Source organism: Monodelphis domestica, chromosome 4 (genome assembly GCF_027887165.1).
Source record: "Monodelphis domestica isolate mMonDom1 chromosome 4, mMonDom1.pri, whole genome shotgun sequence".
Lineage (NCBI taxonomy): Eukaryota > Metazoa > Chordata > Mammalia > Didelphimorphia > Didelphidae > Monodelphis > Monodelphis domestica.
The window spans coordinates 75,455,889-75,474,567 of NC_077230.1; the positions used below are offsets into that span (position 1 = coordinate 75,455,889).

Genomic DNA, 18,679 nt, shown 5'->3' on the forward strand with positions numbered 1-18,679 from the left:
CGTGCCCTCCTAGGGCAGCTCTCCAGCCTCTGACCCCCACCTGACACCCAGCTCTCACTTGTGGCTCCCAGTAGCTGCTAGCATGAGGCAGCGGCCACACCCCGGGCAATGGCTTCAACGGGCCGGCTAAACCTTGTGAGGGTAGCCATCGGGTCGTCGTGGACGCCTGGTGAACCAGGGCTTTGCTCACCCAGCATGTGAAGACTGGGCTGAACAGACGGAAGAAACCAGTAAGAAGGTTCAACGGCTGAGAGGGCGATGCAGCAAAGCACTGTGGAGTGCTTAGGGCATGTTGGAGCACAAAAGACAACACGGCCATCCAATGCAGCTGAGGAAGTCTCCAGGTGTAATGACTTTTCGTGCCAATGGACCCAGGCTTCCAACACCGAGAGAGGGGGACTGTCTCTGTGCATCGACTCTTCCACTTAAATCTTCACGCACAAGTGTCTTTGTGCACACTCATCTATCCTGACCCCGTCCACCCTCTTCAAGACCTGCAGTGATGGGGGAGGGGCGAAGCAACAGGTAGAGGTGACCACTGGCAGTTGTAGTCACGATCCTGCACGTAGGCGGCCCACGGACCAGTGGTCGCTCGGCCCTGTGGGCAGCAGGGATGTTCAGCAGCATCCTGGGCGACTGAGCAGCCCTCTCTAGGACAGCACTGCTCACCCTAATCAAGGGAGGGGACTAGAAAAGGTGTCCCAAACATTGCCTGCCCTACAAACACCCGGACAGCACACCGCGGCTGGCGGGTCATCCCTTTAAGCGGTCGAAATAAAAAAAAAATACAAAGAAACTCCTACTAGGAGCATGGAACATCAGGACATTACTTGACAGAGAGAATTACCCCAAAACCTGAGAGAAGAACAGCTCTAATTGGTAAAGAACTGGCGCAATATAACATCGACATCACAGCCTTAAGTGAAACACGCTTACCAGAAGAGGGATCACTCAGCGAACCCACCACTGGATACACCTTCTTCTGGATCCATAGTTACCACTTTAGTTAAGGCCCTCATCACTTCTTTCCTTCATTGTGCCAGCAAGCCTCCTTATTGGCTTTGCCTAAAGATCTTGCTGTTGTCCATTTTTCAGTATGTTGCCGACATGTTTAACCAAAGCACTCCCTTAGAAGAGGTTTATTGTCAATCAATAAGTGTTGATTGTATGCCTACTATTTAATTAGTATAGTGCTAGCTAGGTCCTTTGGAGGTGCAGAAGAATTATGGAGTTGAAAGAAACCTTGGAGGCTTTTTTGCTCTACCATGCTTCTATCTAATCCATATTTTAAAAAAATGAATTGTATCTTCTCATTACCATAGTCTAGTCATGGTCACTCTGTTTATTTCTCAGACTTGTAGAGAATCACTGTTTTTACTGCCTTTCTTCCTGGGTATTGTCCTCTGTGAAATACTGAGCATCCCTTCTTTTCAGTTTTTTGACTCTGAGTAGTTTCCAATCCAGGCCAAGATCACCATTCCTGTTTCTTCTACTCTAGTCCAGAATTCCAAGTGCCATATTTTACCAGCATCTTCCCCAGCTGTTTATTTTACTTCTTTTATGTAATAATCACAGGTCACTTGGTATCTTAGTGTCAGGGCACTTCCTGTTTAGTTGATGGGATTGAAGGTTTGGAGTAGCCATGGAGTCCTGGAAATGCAAAGGAAGGAGTCCACACCTTAGAAGTATTCCGTAGTTCAACTAAATAAGAAATGGTCAACCAAACCGTGAACTCACTCCTGGGCACAGACTGCTTCAAACCCTCATCCCTAGCCCCCTTTTCTGCAGAGGATGCAGCCAGAATCGTCTGTCAGCATCATAAGTTACGTTGGGGTCCCTCATCGAGAGAAAATATCAGCCCTCTCCTGCCTACATGCCACCTGCCTCAGACTCTGAGGGAATTCGGAGAATGGCTTCTTCCAGTTCTCATGGGTTACCATCCTAGCTGGAAGGAGATAAATACAGCTGAGGCATGCTAGTGTCTGAAGGTGATGAATCACTGTGACATCCTGGTGAGCAGCCCAGAGAGTCCTGGACTGAGATGCCACACCTGAGGAGCTGGGCCAGCTGCCCAGAATCGTCTGACAGAAGCTCTCCTGGCAGCAGAGAGAACAGCAGCCAGCTCTGAGGCTTTTGGGGCCCCAGTGCAGCCTGGAAGGAGCTCTTCTTGTACTGATACCTTTGCCCCACTGCACAGGGAAGGACTCTGTGAGGTCTGGAGAAAAGAAAGGCCCTGGCAGGGCCCCTTGTGAGGCTTGAACAGGGGTGTTCCCTGTAGATGGGTCTCAGGATCGTTGAACTGTGAGTTAATTCCCATTATTTCCCTTGGGCTCTGTGTCTGTTTGTGGGGGGAGCATGCTCCTACTTTGAGGGGAATCACCACAAGTAGAAGAAACACTGTTCTTGAGGGGCTGTTTGAGGAAATAAATACCTTTGTAAGTACTAACCTAGGGAACAGAAGCAGCTGCCCTGCCCCTCTAAGACCCTGGCCTTGGGGCAGGTTAGGGGGAGTGAGCCTACAGGATGACAGAGGAATTGTTTATAGCTGTTGTTGCCCATTGTTGGGCAGAAGCTCCATGAGGGCACAGACCATGTCTTGCCCCAGCTCTGTAACTCCCCCCTCCCCCCCCACCTAGTTCAGTCTTCTACAAATGGTGTATAATTTTAATAATGGTTTTAAAAATTAAATATGTGTACATGTGGGACTTTTGTAAAGATAAAGTGAGAAAATATATGCAGACCACTTACAAACCTTAAAGGGATATATAAATAATCTGCAAAACTCCTGGGTGTATAATCAGTATTGTTATTTAAAGTAGTCACGTTGGGAGGGCAGGTATTTATTCCACTGATGCTGCAGTTGCTTAAAATACTTCTGAAGTGCCTCTTGAGGAATTGCCTTCAAAGTTAGAAGGATATTCTTTTGAATATGTGATATGACTGATGGCAAATGATCATCTTATATGGGAATTTGATTTTTTTTAATGGCCAAAAATCTGGGGAATACAAAGCATCATCAAGCTGAATAATGCTATTTTTGGTTAAAACAAGGCATGGTTAAAAAGTTATATTTTTAAAACATGTGGCTTCTAGGCCATATCTGAAGACTATTTTTAAAGAGGAAACAAAAAATGTTTTGTGTAATGACATTAACCTCATTAGAATAAATTTTCCAAAGTGACTACAACTTAGTTATGCTGATGATAGTTGATATGTATGCTCATGGTTCTTGATGTTTTGCAAACTATTTTACCTACATCATCTCATTGATCCTCATAATAATCCAGTGACTTGCCTTTGGTCACTTAGCTCATTAAATGCTTAATGTAGGATTCCAACCCAGTTCTTCAAGTCTAGCATTCTGTTAAATCATTTGTATGTATGGTACATTCTTTTGGTATTTTTGTTTGTAAATAATGTCATTAACTTTATAATCACAATTCAGAATGGTAAACTGAAATTGTTCAGTGAACAGCTTATATGAACTATATATGTGTATAACTTATTTAATTCGTCCCTTCATATATTTAGTGGGCTCCAAGAAAAGAAACAACATCCATATCCATATGTAGTGGGAAAATGAAGATCACTGTCTTTAAAAAAATTTTTTTTAGCCCTTATCTTCTGGCTGTGTATTAATTCTTTTTATAAAATTTTATTTAATTGATTAATTTAGTGTATTGATTCTTTTAAGGCAGAAGAGCAGTGAAGGTTAGGCAATTGGGGTTAAGTAACTTGCCCAGGGTTGCACAGCTTGGAAGTGTCTGAGGCCAAATTTGAAACCAGACCTGGCACTCTACCCACTAGGCGACCCAGCTACCCCAGTCACTGTCTTATGAAAGATAAAAAGTCACAGGTCTCTGACTGCACCTGGAAAAGAGAGTATCTTTTTTAGTCCTAGAGGGAAGGGAAGCCAAAATCTAATGAGAGGTAAGGAAAAAAGTATGAACAGTGGTCAAAATCCCAAGAACTTTCTGTGACAAAGAGAACAGAGATGGTACCTGGAGTCAAAGCAGCAGCTGCTGCTGGCTCTCTTGCTACTACTTCCACACCAGGGGCCCAGTTGAGATTATGTAACATCGATAGTGAATGTTTTTTGTGAAAAGGTACCTCTTTACCTTTTCATAGGATAGTCTATTCCCAAAATGCAGGGCTCTCCCTTTTTTCCTCTTTCCCTTGACTCCTTCTTCAAGACTCAACTGAAAGGCCATTCATTTTCAAGAAGCCTTTCCTAATCTCCCTCAGTTGTAGATGCTTCTCTAATTACTGTACTTATTTTGTATATTTACCTTTATTTATCTGTGAGACATTGTGGTACAGTGAAAAGAGTACTTTGGAGACAGCAGTCCTGGGCTCAAATACATTCCCTATTTATTACTTGGTGACTTTGGGCAAGTCACTTACTATATCTAGTTCTCAGTTCCTCCCATATAAAAGGTGGGTATTAGACTAGATGACCTATAGGGTCCTTTCCATCTCTAAATGTATTTTTGAGACAAATTTGCATTTGTATCCCTCCTAGATGTAGCATAGTAGCTTGAATAGGCCTGTAATAAATTATTGTTGATTGAATGATTGATTAAAACAGCTTTTTAAAAACCTGTTGCTAAACATGTTGGAAAGTGACCATTTGGCATCAAAAGATTGGGTTTTAAACTATTGCATCCAATGGATAGTTCCTTTAGTACTTTCTAATATTTCTAATTCTGACTTTTATAAAAGCTTATAAAATGGAAAGCTTTTAAAACTGAAATGTGAAAAACTTAGTCATTTATTTGATATGTAGCCTACAAATGTTTATTATGAAATGAAAAGCTTTTAAAACTGACATGTATAACTCAGCCATTTATTTGATAATCTTTTAGGGCTTTTTTTGATGAATCAAATGATATTGACATTATGTTAATTTCATAGAGAAATGTAGAAATAATTATTTCATTTTATTAGACAATCTATTATTAAAATGTCTGGTCAGGTAGGATCTTTCTGGTTCTTAAATATTCTGCTTATTTTGTTATATATTTGTCTTTTGAGATGAGTCTAAGATTTGAAAATGAATCTTTTGCTGTCATGGATAAAAGAAAGATGTCATCTTTCTTTAAAGCAAGATAATGCAACATTAAAGTCTTAAATACTGAATCATATGCTTAGTTAAATACTTAACTCAGCACCTTGCATACAGTTAGTACTCAAGAACTATTTGTCATACTGACTTACTGTTTGGTATCTGATATTGGATGCTTTGGCTGTAGCCATTTTAAAAAGTACTAGGGTAGTAGCAGCTAGGTGGCTCAGTGGATAAAGAGCCAGGCCTGTGTTCAAATCTTGCCTCAGATACTTCCTAGCTATGTGACCCTTGGCAAGTCACTTAACCCCCATTGCCTAGCCCTTAACTTTCTTTTCCCTTGGAACAAATACATAATATTGATTTTAACCACAGAAGGTAAGGGCTTTTAAAAAACAAATAAAAAGTACTATTGCCTAGCACTTAGGTAATGCCTTTATGAAAAGACCGTCAACCAAAATCATGTTGTTTAAATAAATACTTTAAGAATTCTGAATAATTTAAGCCAAATTAATAAAAAGTTTCAATGTTTTGAATAAAAATTGCAGTCAGCTTCATTGTGGCCACCAATTGCATTCTTCACCAAAGAGTAGTTATGTATGCTAAATGAATAACCTGTCTGCTTCATTATTTTATAGGATTCTTTTTGCTTGAGGATTTGAGAGGCATTCCTCTTACAGTCTATTTTGCTGTCAAAATTCATAGGAATAACTAATTTGCTTTTCTTTGTAACATTTATTTTGCTTGATTATATGCCATTATCAGAGTATTTACTTGCCAATTTAATATAATTTGATTTTTGGTTTTGGGGTACTTTTGGATTTGGAAGGCTGTTTAAAAAAATCTTTTTTTATATTTTAGAATTCAATGGTTAAATAAGATTACTCATATCAACCCATTTTCTCATCAGCAGAGATAATCTAGGAATGAATTCTCATATTAGGAAAATAGAAAAATCCTAGACCTTAAAATTAAAAAAAAAATCATTTATTTGTTTCTCTGTGGGATATACAGTAAAATTCTTGTTGAGAATGTCAAATGCTCATTGGTATTCACCCCTGATTCTTCTGGCTGTTATTGCAGAGGTAGAGGTTTAACTGTGATGATTTTCTCTATAGCTTTTTTTTCCATCTACAAGTGGTAATCATGACTTTGTATTTTGAGAGACCCTATATTTTTTTCAAGTTGCTGCTAGGTTTTTGGATCAACTCCTTTCTTATCTTTGTATGTTCAGATTATGCCTGTGCTCTTCAGAAGGACATTCTGCTTCAGGGACGCCTCTACCTTTCAGAAAACTGGCTCTGTTTCCATAGCAACATCTTTAGATGGGAAACCACAGTAAGACATATTCTGATTTCAATGTCTTAAAACAATTATCTGAGAAACCTGGTATCATAACTTCAAATAGCAAATGGGAAGGTTGTTGGTCACCTAGGTGGTGCAGTATTGGCTCACTATACTAATCATGTTAAATCTTACTATTTAAAACCGTGTCAGGTCCCTTATTGCTTATATTAACTTGGAGGAGGTTCCCCCAAAACATATTTCATTCCTCTTATTTTTTTATTTCATTTCAAAGTCAGAGCAAAAATCATTAGGGTTTTGTAGATTCCTATCAACTGAAAATGAAAGGATAACAGAATCTATCACATCAACTATATTGAGGATGTAATGAGTTATACTGTATGGAAGAGAGTCAGAGAAGTGATTTATTTTATTCCCCTACATTTACATATATACACAGAAATCAACACTGATCATTGATAACTACTATCTGCAATTGACCCCAGCTCAGTGTTGATTCATTCCGTAGTTATGTGGCCTATTTTTCTGTTTGTTGTGCAAGACCTAATCAAAAGCCTTGATTAAATCAATATAGATTTTATGGACCAATTTTGAGGATTAAGTCTAATTTTAGTAGCTTTCAACTGGAAAATATAATTAAAAGGGTCCTTGGCCCACAGAAATGTAACACATTTTTACTTGTCACAGTTTCTATATCTAAAGACTTTTTTTATTTAGGACCAACATTATTTTGGAGGTGCACTATTTAAGGGAAGTGAGATACACAATCCATAGGGAGGTACAGAATGTAGAAGAATCTTTCCTATGATATATGAAATATTTTGGAATGTAAAGATACATTTGACCCATAGAAATGTTTATTTTTGTATACACGAATGTGCATGCAGTCATAAAAACTTAGCATTATATTTCTTTAACATTTTCTTTTTTCACTTGATATTTTTATGCTCAATTTGCATATTTAGTTAAGAACTAATAATGAATTTTCAGCTGAAATAAGCTTAGTGCATTTTTCCTGATGGCAGTGCCAAAAAGATGTCTTATGTGGTAGACTGTCTGCTATCAGTTTGCTTGTTTATATATTAATTCAGGATATGAACATCCACATGTCTTTTTATATGTCATTTAATGTCAGAAATAGAGAACTGGTTATAGGAGAGATACTTAAAAGGATACTGTGTTTCAGAGAATATCTGTTTATTAATGCTTTGTAAGTTTATTTTGCTTAAATATTGACCATTAGGCTAATGTTAAATAAAAAGTTTAGTGTATGTATTTTGTTCTATAATGCATTTTGATGCCCTGGAATTTTTTGTATGTTTTAGATTTCCATTGCTTTGAAGGACATAACCTTTATGACCAAAGAGAAGACTGCTCGACTCATTCCAAATGCCATTCAGATCATTACAGAGAGTGAAAAGGTTCAACAGCCTATGCAAATCCTTATACATATTCTCTCTTTTTCTTGCCTATTCATTTGAAAGTGTTTTTTGAGAATTTATAAAACCAACTACTGCTATTGATCTCTTTGAATTTAGGCTCATTGTTCATTAAAGAGTTTCTAATTAATGTTGACAACTAAGAGAATTGCATGCTGTTAGAAATAAGTGGGTACAGATCTTTGGCTTCCTTGGTTTGCAGAACTTCTAGTAAGGAAACTCCATCTGCAGATCAAGATCCATAGCTCTTTTGCAGTTTATAGTCTTAGAGAGTTACCTGAGGCCCTGGGAGGATAAGTGACTTGCTGAATGAGGTTCACTTAGGTAGGATGTTATAGAGGTGGGTCTTGACCCAGGTCATCCTGATATAGTTCTTAGTAAATAGTGTTCTATTCTACAGTTTAGACTTTTTGATGGAGTAGTCATATTCCTTATACTTGGAGGGGCGGGCTGCCAGAGCAAATAGAGAACCAGCCTCAGAGGCAGGAACAGCCTCTTAAACATACGCTTGACTGTGTGACCGAAAGTAAATCACTTAACATCTTAGTGCTCACAGCAGTTCTCTAAGGCCAGAAGTTGTAGAGAAGGTGGTGGTGCTATGCATTTCTAGAAGGAATTTCTTTCATGGAAATCTCCTGTAACTTTGAAATCAAATGTCCAGTTTCTTCTCATACTTTTGTGATTTTTTTAAATTGTTGCTTCATAAGTATTAAGGAAAAAATGAATAATTTGCTTTGGATTTTCATTGGAACATACCAGTCATAGACTTCTTAAGAGTCCATCTGGTCTGACTCCATCATAAAGAAACAATTTAGACGACTCATTACTTACACCATTCCTGTGTCAGGGAGCTGGGGATCTTCCTTTTCTGTGCCCTAACTCATCAGTGGATAACATCTGCTTCCCCTAAGGAAAACCAGTTTAATGCCTTCCCAAAACAGGCCCCAGAGCCTGATTACCATGCAAGAATCACTCACTATTCATTGGATGCTCATCTCCAAATATTTACCTTTCCTGGAGGTATCCCAGAACTCACTGTCTTCTTGGAAGGGAACTATCTCCTAAGGTCCTCTAGGCCTCACCATCTGCCATGCTACTTGCCCTTCCTAAATACTATCTGACTTTTCCAGATCCCATGAATTAAACATAAACATGGACTCTCCCTACCCACTACCTCCCAATTAGAATGCAAGTTCCTTGAATGTAGAGGTTGTCTTTCTTTCTTTCTCTTTAAAAATGAAACCCTTCCCCTTTCTGTCTTAGAATCAATATCTGTATTGATTCCATGGCAGAAGATTGGTAAGGGCTAGGCAATGAGGATTAAGCAACTGATCCAGGGTCACATAGCTAGGAAGTATCTGAAGTCAGATTTGAACCCAAAACCTCTTGGCTTTAGGTCAGCCTCTTAAACCACTTAACCACCTCAATGCCCCCACTTATTTTGTATTTGTATTTTGTATGTTCAGAGCTTAGCACTGTGCTTGGGACACTTAGATGCTTAAATCAGCATCTAATTAGTAAGCTTTTCCATTCCATTAAATAATTTGCTTAATGTTCCATAGAGGGTAAAGGAAGGAGTCGGGATTTCAACAGAGGCCTTTGAATGCCAAGTTCCAGTGCAGAGTAATTCTTATTCAGGTATAAGTTGGATAAGATGTTCTCTGAATTCTCTTCCAGCTCTTAAGAGTCTGTGATTGTATGACTGGGCAATATTTAAGGCAATGTGAGGCAAAGGAAAATATACTGAGCTTTGGGCCACTGAACCCAAATTCTATTTCTGAATCTTTGACTAACTACCTGTTGGGCAAGTTAATTCAACTCACTGGGCCTCCATTTAGTTATCTGCAAAATGAAGTAGTTAGACTAGATAATATCCAAGCTAGAATGAAGTGATTAGATAATTTCCCTTCTAGCTCTAAATCTTTGCTTATATAAACCCCAGTGCACAAAGAATTGAATGACAGAGAAGGGTAACATGACACCATCACAGTTATTATTGTAATTATTTTTAAGCTGTTCTTTATTCATCTGAATTTTTTAATGATATTTTTCACCAAAGAATATGGACACTTGATTCTATAACCTGAGTGTTGCTCATTCCTGTTTCCTGGATTTGCTGCTAGGACTGACTCTGGTCTTCAGCCTACATAAACAGATGGGGTGGTATGTCTTAAAAAGTAACAAGATGTAGACCAAGATTAAGAAAGTGCCATGATAGAGAGGCTCATGGGTTAAACAGTCCTGTAATACACATTCATTCATTCATTCATTCATTCATTCATTCACCTTTAGGAAGAAAGAATCCTCAATTATTAAATTGTTACTCTTCCATTGAGGAAAGGCTGATTGCCTTTCCTGGGTTCAGGATGGAATATATATATATATATATATATATTTTTTTTTATATATATATTTTTATATATATATATATGGAAGGAGGTAATTGTTGGACCAAATGTATTCATGGACTGTTAGAAGTTGCTTGCCTTAGATTAGTTTGACCAAAAAAGTTAATCATTTTTCTAAATGAAGTTGTAGACAGAGGATGGGATTTGTCTCTATTTAACATTTCCTCTATTCCAAGGAGGCAAGCAGGACTCTACAGGAGGAAATTCTTGTAGAACATAACCTGTACTTTGAATTCATTCTTCCTAATCTCTTAACATTCTTTCTTTCCTTCAAGTCTCTGTGACTCTTTTATTTTTTAATTTTATTTATTTTTTGTTTTTAGTTTTTAAAACATTATTTTATTTGGTCATTTTCATACATTATTCATTGGAAACAGATCATTTTCTTTTCCTACCCCACCTCCCCCCTGCCACCCCTTCCCTAGCTGACGCGCAATTTGTCTGGGAACTGTGACTCTTTTATTAAGGGGGCCTTTTCCCTACTTCTTCCATGTGTTAGTGATCACACTCTCATCCAGTTATCTGAGTTCTGCCCCTTTTCCCAATCCCTCTCACTCCACCTAAGGATCTTGATTTCTGTTTTTGTGACCCCATTCCTAGCATATATTAGGTAATCACTCAGTGTTGGTTGAATTAAATTAAATGGGGTTGGGGGTCACCTTTGGGATTGATGAGGGTTAGTGATGTGTGTCTGGGCTTGAGGATAAAAATTATTAAAGAGGGGATTTGAAGTGCAGTTAAGAGGCTAAATAAGATAGTTTAGGTGTGCGCATAAGTTTTAGTAATCTATCAGTAACTCTGGAATATAGTTTTAAGATTGTTGTTAGAGAACAGAAGGCAAAACTACCTGGGCTAAGAAAAAAGAAGCTGTGTCAGCATATTACCATTGTTTCCTATATTATATAGCCTATGTTATTTCCAGCCATTTAGATGGGGGGAAAGCATTTTAATAGTGTTAGAACAGAATTTTGGCTTAGTTTGAGAATAACTATTTGAGAATTTCAAGTAAAAATCTTTTACAAATCCAAAGTATTAATATTTTGACAGAGCCATAACTAGGTAGGGGTGACTGTAGATATTTGGGAGACATGCCAGTATAGAGACTACTATACCAAGAATCTCCCAAAATTATATCCCTTTCCTGGGCTACCTTTACCCCTTGCCCCCCAACTGTTAGAGGCATAGGCCAAATTCCCCAGAGGAAGAGTTGCTTGCCTTCTCTCACTATGTGAATTATATTCATTGTCACACAATCCTCTCTCTGAACTGCTGCTTTCTGATCAATTTTTTTTTGCCTGAGGTAAAATAATTCCTAGTTACAGCTCTGGATTTTGACATATCATTTGATAAACCAAGAATTAAATGGGGAAGGAAAAACTGAACTCTCATACTCTTAAAGATAACTCCCTTTTAATGATAAATGATGCCATTGATTATGTGATTTAAGAGGAATTTGTACTACCTGTTTTATATATAAATGAAGTAGTATAATTCTAGTGCTGACATCTGTTACTTTTTATAACTGGCCTATTAAAAATACTGCTTTGCAAATATTAATTGAATTCTAAGAAAAAATTGTTTCTAGAAGCAAGCACACATTATAGTATGCCCTAAGAAAGTGAAATGCCATTTTTATTTTGCATCATTAAATTGGAAAATCCAGTTTCAATTTGATATGTAGGTTTTCATATGTAAGTAGCAGAAGTACTAGGCATTTGGGGATATATTGTGTATAAGAAGTCATATGACTAATGTAAACGAATTATACAATTTTGATATCTAAATGACATTCCACCAATTTTTTGCATTTCTGTTTTATTCCATGGTCATACTAGGCCCATAAGGCAGAAATAAAGCAAGAATATTTTTTATGGAAGTTTTTTCCATTTCTGTATTTAGTGTCTTTTTATTAAAATGGGGATAAACATAAAGTATGTAATTGTTTCTTAGTAAAACATGATTAAAGCCATGTTTACAATAGAAAGTATACTTAAGTAAATTATGTGAAAGGATCTTTTTTCATTCTAGTGTCTATATATACAGACTCTTTTCTTTCGATACAATAAGGCTTATAAATAATTTATAGTTAGTAGTAATGAATTCTAGCAATAATATCCTTAGATCAAAGAAAGTCCCAGTAAGTGCTTTTCTTCTTTTTCCCCCAGTATACTTTTGTGACAGATGCTTCCCTTTTGCTTTTTACGATACTGAAGTCCTACTATTATTTTTCATACAGTTTTTTTTTACGTCCTTTGGCGCCAGAGATAGAAGTTACCTCAGTATCTTCAGATTGTGGCAGAATGTGTTACTAGACAAGGTAAGATTTTAGGTGGGAGGTGATTACCAACCTTCAGGTTTTTAACTGGAGAGTATTAGAATTGAAGAGATTTATATGATTTCCTTACTGGCCTAATCTCAAAAGAACATAATTCTAGTACTTGCTAACTCTGAATTATCAATGCCATAGGTTAGTAATTTCTAATGTTTATACAGAATTTAAGTTCTGAATATTATGTCATTATTATTAGTATTAAAGAAATTTCATCTTACCTCAATATTTTCCTTTTTGCATGACAGTATTTTGAACACTAAAAGGAGGATAATAAGAAATGATTGAGTTACCATGTATTTGCAATTTTTTCCTATATGACAAAATAAGTTTATAGGAGGGAGTTTTAAAAGATCAACTTCCAGGATATATAATGGGTTTATTGAAAATTTAGTCCTTCATTTCTTGTATTCATTATATTTATGGTATAAAATGTATAACAATTATTGATGTTCAGAATGACCCTGAGATACTACATGAACCTCAGTCATCAAAGAAAGATTAAATCATATTCAATGTACTCCATTTTCCTAGACAAGAAAGTGTACAATACACTTCAGAATATTTGTCAACAAGAGTTGAAATCAAAAGAAAGAAAAAATCACCAGAGAATTCATTTAAACAATACATTTCATTACTTATGTATTCTGTACCTTTGATATGCTCCCATCCCATTTTCTCTAGCAATTTGATTTCTCACAGGATATTTCTTTGCCTAAACTTCAGCCTCTCACAGTCCTTTGGTTCCTCGCCTGCTGCTTTCCAACAAAACCCAGTTCTCTCCAGTCCTTAAACAGCCGTAGGTCCTTCCATCCACTCAAGCAGTTGTTCTGTATTTTGCCCTCCCTTTATCATCCAAACACTTAGAATTTATCTTTGTTTGTTGCCTCCATTTCTTTTTCTCTCCTTGGTTGGTCAGAGTTCTTTAATCTTTCAAAGTTGTTTGTCTTCATAATGTTGTTATTATATAAATTGTTCTCCATTTTTGCTTACTTTGGTTTGCATCAGTTCATACAAGTCTAGGAGTCTTTGAAATCCGCTTCATCACTTCTACTAGCACAAAAATATTCTATTGCATTCAGGTGCTGTAATATGATCAGCTATTCCGTGGTGGATAGGTACTCCCTCAGTTTCTACTTCTTTGTTCTTACAAAACAGTTGCTCTAAATATTTTTGCACACATGGATCCTTTTCTTTCTCTGATCTCTTTAGGGTATAGCCTTTGTAGTGGTAGTCAGTCAACATTTATTGAGCACCTACTATGTGCTAGGCACTGTGCTTGCTACACACTAGGAATACAGAGAGAGGCATTCTTTCCCAGTTTGATGAGGGAGATGACATGCAAACTTGTCTGAGCAGGTAAGCTTTATATAGCCTACATTGGAAATAATGTATGGAAACAAGGCTCTAGAATGAAAGGGGATGGAGAAAAGCTTCCAGTAGATTGTGAAATTTTTGCTGAACCTGGGAAGAAGATTGGGGAAGCCAATAAGTAGAAATGACCAAGGAGAACCTTCTAGGTATGGGGGACAACCTAAAGGATGTCTTTGTTTTGTGAATTTTAAGGCATGGTTCCAAATTGTTTTTTAGAAAGGTTAGACTGGTTCAAAACACCACCAGCAATGCATTAATAGACCTATTTTCCCAGAGCCTTTTTTTTTTAAACCCTTACCTTCCATCTTGGAGTCAATACTATGTATTGGCTCCAAGACAGACATGGTAAGGGCTAGGCAATGGGGGTCAAGTGACTTGCCCAGGGTCACACAGCTGGGAAGTGTCTGAGGTCAGATTTGAACCCAGGACCTCCCATCTCTAGGCCTGGCCCTCAATCCACTGAGTCACCCAGCTGTCCCCCCAGAGCCCTTTTTTTGTCAACTTTGTCGATTTGGTGGATGTGAGGTGGAACCTCAGAGGGTTCCTTAATTTGCATTTCTCTGATTATTAATGATTTAGAACTTTTTTCACATGACTATTAATGGCTTGGATTTCTTCTGTAAAGACTATTTTATATATTTTCATAATTCCTCTGTCTTGGCAGGTAGATTCTCAAGTATTTTATACATTCTATGATTATTTTAAATGGCATTCTTCTTATCTCTGCTTTCTGGGTTTTGTTGATTATACATAAAAATGTGAATGATATTTATGTGGATTTACTTTATATCCTACAACTTGGCTAGAGTTATTGTTTCAACTAATTTCTTCATTGATTCTTTAAGGAAACCATAATATCATCTATTAAAAAAAGACAATTTTTCTTCCTTCCTATGACAATTACCTCAGATTTTTTTCTTGACTTAGTGCTATACTTAGGAATTCTGCTACTATTCCAAAATAAGAATATCCTTACTTTACTACTGATTTTACTGGACAGACCCAGGGATTTTTGGAGTCATAGCCAGTGGATAAATTTTTAGTGTGATCATTCAGTGTGTAAACGCCTCAGAAATCAGCAATCTTCATTTTTTTCCCTTTTTAAAAAAAATTAATTTATTTAGTCAATTTAGAACATTATTCCTTGGTTACAATAATCATATTAGAAATCAGCAATCTTTATGAAAAAGGAATCTGATTTATTGTTTTTACTGATTGTCCAGATTTAAGAAGATGATGGACAAAGTGTTAATGATCGAGATTCAACTTAAAAGTGCATCCTGGGGGCAGCTGAGTTCTAAGTGGATAGAGAGCCAGGCCTATATAGAGAAAGTCTTGGGTTCAAATTTGACCTCAGACACAGCCTAGCTGTGTGACCCTGGGCAAGTCACTTAACCCCAATTGCTTTATCCTTATTGAATACTTAATATTGATTCTAAGGCAGAAGGTAACGGTCTTTCTTTCTTTCTTTCTTTCTTTCTTTCTTTCTTTCTTTCTTTCTTCATTCATTTATTTATTTGTTTATTTACTTATTCATTCATTTATTTATTTTTAAAGTGTATCCTACATTTTGGAAAACCAGTTGGCAAACATTTATCAGCACATGCAGGAAAGGATTCTAATTTATACTCATTACATATAATGCTGGCCCTTGGTTTTTGATAGGTACCATTTATCATATCAAGATCCATTGATTCCTGTTTTCTTGTATTTAGAAGGAATAGATATTGTATCTTGTCCAAAGTGTTTTTTTTAATCTATTGATAAAATCATATGATTTTTGTTATTTGTTTTATTATTATAGCCTATTATGCTGATAGTTTTAAAAAATATTAACCAATCCTATATTCCTGGTATAATTCTGACCTGGTCATAGCATATAATGTTTTGGATCAAATTTTCCTTCTCTGCCTTTATAAGATCTCTCTCTTCTCATCCCCTTCTCTCTGCTTTACCTTCACTGAAGTCCTATTCCCTCTCCATTAGTAGTGACTACTGGCCTGCTTCCTACTTGGTCTCCCTACTCATTTCTCATTTTAGTCCATTCTCTACATTGCTTCCCACTGATTTTCTTTCAGCATAGGTCCAACCATGTCCCTGCTGTCCTTGGTAAGCTCCCTGTTGCTTCTAGGTTCAAGCCTGACCCCAGCCTAGCCTTCCAGCCTCATTCTACATTACTGCCACCTTCCCAGTCACCCAGGATTGTAGCTGAGGTGTCATCCTTGACTCCCCACTATCTCTCACCCTCTCAGGTGACAGTTCTTGTATATACCCCCTTCTTTCCTTTAGCACTGCCATCACACTCACGTAGGCCCTTATCATCTCACATCTGGACTATCTTTGCCAGAAATCTCTTCCCATTAGAATCCATCCTGCACTTAGGTGTCAAAATGATCTTCCTAAAGACGGGTCTAAGCATATCATTTCTAGATAGAGCTAATTTACAACAAATGGCTTGTATTCTATTTAATTTCTAGCTCCTATAAACTGAGAATGTGTTCTCTAATAATATATGCATTGCTCCAAAAGAACAAAAAAGAGATACTCAATGGAATTCATTGAGATTGGATTTGAATAGTATTAGAAAAGACACAATTGGCTGTCTATACATCTTTTTCCTTTAATGTTCGCATAATGAATTTTGAAACATGAGCCAGACTTTATAATTTTTGCTTTACCTTTTTTTTTCTGGACCCCCCCAACCCAAAAACAATGAATGAATTATGATTAGTAAATTGGAAGTGTCAGAAGAGAATCTCTGTGGGCCTACAGGTAGGCATACATTTTAAAAATGGAAAATGACGGTTTAAAAAAAAAGTAAAAATGAAGGAAGATTGTAATTTTTTCTCTGTGTGTTTACGTCTGTGTGTTCATATACTTGTGAATTTACTGTTTTGGGGAATTCTTGGTATGGAAACATTCACCATTGATGCAAATCTTCAACTTGTCTAACTTGTCATTTTTTAAAGTTTCCTGGGAGACTAAGAGGTTAAGTGAGTCATCTTTGCTTAAGAAGATGTGTGTGTCAAGGGCAGGATTTGAATCTATAAGTGCAGCCCTCTTTCCACTATTTTGTGTTGCTTTAAGCTATAAAATATATGAGGCCTGTAAAAGCAGAAGGAACTCGTACTTTATTTGCAAGGCACAGAGCTCCTATTTAACGGGCTACATTCTGACCTTTTTACTTGTTCAAGCATTATCAAATACTTAAATTGTCGCCCTGTATGGCCTGCTTTTCTTGCTATTTTCTGACATTCAGTTTACAGTTACTCAAGGCTGAGATATACACACTGAGAATAGAAGTAAAGGGATTAACAAAGAATTATTCTTTTATTACTGAAGTTATACAAAATAGCAAGTAACAATATATTTTGGGCAATAAATAGATGTTTTCATCTGATTTGAATGGAAATGTTAGGGAACAGACAGCTATGATTTGCATAGTACAATCCAGAAGATGGAAAGTGGGATTGTTCTGGTATTTCTAAATTCCAGATATTAATTTAAATCTTTTTAGAATAAATATTTGACATAGAGTGTAAATGTAAACTAGAGGTTTAATTCAGCTAAAAAAAAATAGGAACTGTATCTTTAAAAAAAAACTCTGTTTACCTGTCCTCTTCTAGTAGGAGTGGCTTAGGAACCAGTTGAGTGAGGTATTACTTCCAATTCTGTATACCAGCTACCTGAAGAGAAAGCTGATGCTACAGACCAGGAAGTTAGAAATAAATAAGCTTAAAACCACACCAGAACTTGTCTTTTATAAATAAAAGCATCCCATGACAAAATAAGGAGACTGGAAATAGCAAATTTATGCTTTTCATTAAATGTCTGGAGCCCTTGTGATAACTGAAGTGTTTTGTGACTTACTTGGATTACAAAGCTTCCTACGCCGAAAATTGATCTTCTGACTTTTGAAACTTAACTGATATCTTCGTGGCTCATCGTTAAACAAACCTCTGGGTGAAACATTGAGACTGTCCTTTGTTCAAAGGTAGATGCTTTTTTTTCCCTTATAAATGTAAATTTTTTCTAAGGTTATACATATTAGTTTTAGATAAAAGATAGCAATTCTGTTACTGTCTATTTAAATATTTAGGAAATTCATGCTTGAAGTTTTAATTTGGAACTGTATTATAAATAACTATTGTGTGTGACTTCTGGATAATGTCATGGAAGAAAAAAATTGTCTTTTAAATGAAACAGGAGATTTTAAATTAATGGAATCTTGGGATCCAAAGCTTGAAAGGAATAGTCTAAACCAATCCCCGTTATTATTATTATTATTTTTACTGAGAAAGAAATTGAAGCCTTCCGATGCTAGTGCGTTTTCTGAGATCACATAACTACTGAACTCATATTTAATTATAGAAAGGAACACTGAGTTTGTTGTAGAGGCCTTGGTCTTGAATCTGTTTCATTTTCACTACTTACTACCTGTATGAACTTGGGAAAGCTGGAAGAGAATACTTTTCTTAGTCTTAGTTTCTTGGTCCATAAAATTGGAAGATTTGAACCGGATGATTTCCAAGCCCCATTGTAGATTTAAACCAGAAGTTATTTGTATCATGGACACCTTTGATAGTCTGGGGAAGCCAGTGGAAAGACCTCTTCTCAGAATTGTGTTTTTAAAAACATAAAATAAAACTCATAGACCCCACATTAAGAACTACTCTAAAGTCCTCTCATTTTTCTAATTCTAAATCTAGTACTATTCCATGAACTAAAACAAACACGGCTTATATACATTACAGCCAAA

At 36.6% G+C, this 18,679-nt stretch overlaps 1 protein-coding gene across 5 annotated transcripts in view; it reads left to right on the forward strand.

The window, feature by feature from the left end:
• Positions 1-18,679, forward strand: part of GRAMD1C (GRAM domain containing 1C) — a 159,977-nt gene that overhangs the window by 86,485 nt on the left and 54,813 nt on the right. For 2 of the 5 annotated variants that reach the window (XM_056793490.1, XM_007493705.3), the window contains 3 exons: positions 6,300-6,403; positions 7,696-7,791; positions 12,454-12,534. In XM_056793490.1, coding sequence (XP_056649468.1) covers positions 6,300-6,403; positions 7,696-7,791; positions 12,454-12,534 — 281 coding nt within the window. Of the gene's footprint in view, positions 1-1,218; positions 2,302-6,299; positions 6,404-7,695; positions 7,792-12,453; positions 12,535-15,792; positions 17,915-18,679 lie in introns of those variants that run through there. The other 3 variants (XM_007493707.3, XM_056793491.1, XM_007493708.3) reach the window with 3 other exon arrangements.